The 2600-nt window shown below is 44.7% G+C and overlaps 1 protein-coding gene across 1 annotated transcript in view; it reads right to left on the minus strand.

The window, feature by feature from the left end:
• The window catches only part of CERS3 (ceramide synthase 3), an 88064-nt gene that overhangs the window by 44756 nt on the left and 40708 nt on the right, over positions 1-2600 (minus strand). Inside the window, exon 7 of the mRNA XM_011357317.2 lies at positions 1876-2004. Within this exon, the coding sequence (XP_011355619.1) occupies positions 1876-2004 (129 nt within the window). The remainder of the gene's footprint in view (positions 1-1875; positions 2005-2600) is intronic.

The following is a 2600-nucleotide window of genomic DNA, read 5'->3' on the forward strand; positions in this document are numbered from 1 at the left end:
CGGTGGGACGGGCACCCCTGGAGAGCACCAAAAACTGGCCCCCACTTAGTGGCGCCTCCACCATCGGTTGATGGGAGGAACTGGCCTTGTTCACTGAACCCCAAATATTTATCGTGACTGGTCAATCGCGAGTGATTCATGACCATTAACAACACGAAGCTGTTCTCATATTCCACCCGCAAAGGGATCTGAGCTTGACATTTCGTTTTTCTTCTGTTTTTTTTTTTTTTTTTTTTTTTTTTTTTACCCAAGGCCCTCAGAACATTTTCTAACAGTAATGAGCTAAACTTCACAAATATACCCAAGGGTTAGCTGTGGCCTCTCACGTTACAGCTGAGAATAGAACACGAAGCATGAAGCGATTGGCCCGGTCGACTAATGAGTTGTGTCCTGTCGATGACAGGGTCGGGGAGGGTGGAGACAACCCGGCTCTTATTTCCAGTTCCTGCATCTAACTCCCTTTAAACAACACGACGAAGCCGTTTTAACAGTGGTCACACACCGAAGGCGATTGAACCAGAGGGATCAGAAGCAACAGAGTAGCATAAAATCCCTAAGTCACGGCCAATGTGGTCTTAATTTTCAGGCTGGGTTACTGACATGTGAGCAGAGTAGCGGGTGATTACAAGCCACATTCGAAGAGCAGTCACACATGCCAAACTGGCACGATCCTTCCTTCGCTGAGCCATTTGCTGCCCTGAAGCAAATGTAACAACCTTGACCTTCAGAATGGGATTCACATGTCTGATTACGATTACACACGAGAATCAAAATGCTCCGCACAGATAACATTTTAATAGTAGCCAGTTGCTGCTTTAAAATGGCTTCAAATGGCTTCCGGTTGTAACTGGAACAGGGTTTGGCAAATTATAGTCCAGCTGATGGGCTAAAGCTGGTCTTACGTTAAGAATGGTTTCCACATTCTTAAAGGGGTATAAGAAAAGAAATAAACAAACAAACAAACAAACAAAATACGTGACAAGAGATCCTACGTGGTGCACAGACCTAGATATATTATCTGGTCCTTTCCCAAAGTTTGCTGAACCCTGATCTAGAACAAGATTCTATTACCTTACATTTAATTTCGTCTATATTACCTATATTTAATAATTGGCTCTTCGAGAGGCAATCCTGGATGTGAACCGGGTTAGCATCCTTTCCCCAGCTTCATGATAAATGATCATGTTTAAATGATGAACTAACTGGCCCTGAGGATGTGGCTCTGGGCACAGCAGCACAGCTGGCAGCTAAGAGGGCCACTGGACCAGTGCCCGAGGGCGAGCAGGAGCCAGTACGTAACAGAAACGTGGAGAGGAAACGGGCCTAATTTTGCTTTGTTCCTTGTATTTTGTGTGGTTTGGGATTAGAAAGACTCTTGTTTCAATGTCCTTTCCTCCAAAACATTCCCTCCTTAGAAAATAAATGTCATTTAAATAAAAAAGCTTTTAAGCACCAGTGTAGGGCAGTGCAGGCATCCAACGGGTATTCGGCTTTGGCTTAAGTCAATATATGGTGTCATCCAATGTTAAAAACCCAGAGGCCTTAAGTCCAAGTTTTCCTTTTAAAAGGTTAGAGTTTGTTCCATCTTCAAATATCTCAGCTTACCTCCCGAGCTAGCATCTACATCCGCAAGTGGAATCCCACAAATGAACCTCTCTCGAGCATCATGAAGAAAGAAGGTTGTAAATTAAAATCTAAAGGTTTCATTTCTTTGAGCTTGAAGGATCTGGGGACCCCCCGGAGACAACTATGGACTGTGCGCGTCTTCAGGACAGAGAGCCCTGCTGGATCGCTCGCACGTGACGCTTCCCGTGAGGCGTCACAGAGACCCCAAGACGTGGTATCATCATTAGCATTTTAATGGCAAACATTTACCTCCAGCCAAATGTCGGCCACGTCGTGCACGATCATCACGAGGGTTCCGCTGCGAATGTAATTAGCACACCAGGAGAAGCTCATCAAACTGATAGCAGCCAGGTGGTGGATGACGTGAGCTAGAAAATCCTACACAACGAGGGCACAACGGAAACCGTTAAGCAAACGCGGTTATTTCCCGATCGCTGGAAGAGCTAGTACTACACTAATACTAATACTAACTTAAAGACACTAATAACTTACAGCTGCATGTTTTAAAATGAGTGAAATGCTTTCACTTTAATTCTTAAACGTAATCCTCGTGAGGGAGCTAGGGGAAGAACTGTCCTCACGGATGAAGTCGCTTTGACAGAGCGTTCAATAGTTGTCATCTAAACCCTAACATCCACCACTCTTCCACTGCCCCACGTCGGACGGACACACACACACACACACACACACACACACACACACGCATATTCCCGTGTACATTTACCTTTATTGTCTATCGCCTGTCTAATTCCGGAAAAAAAAAAATGAGACATATAACAAAAGTACACAGCCATTAAAATAAGAGTTACTCCATATGAAAGAAGTAACAAACGAAAGCGGAACTCTGCTCGCAAAGCCAGGCTGAGGGAAGTCACCCCCACTGAGCGCAAAAACTCAAAGGTTTTCTGTAGAGAAGGCATACAGATGGCCAGTAAGCACATGAAAATGTGCTCAAACTCGTGAGCCATCAGGAA

Source organism: Pteropus vampyrus, unplaced genomic scaffold (genome assembly GCF_000151845.1).
Source record: "Pteropus vampyrus isolate Shadow unplaced genomic scaffold, Pvam_2.0 Scaffold34, whole genome shotgun sequence".
Taxonomy (NCBI): Eukaryota; Metazoa; Chordata; class Mammalia; order Chiroptera; family Pteropodidae; genus Pteropus; species Pteropus vampyrus.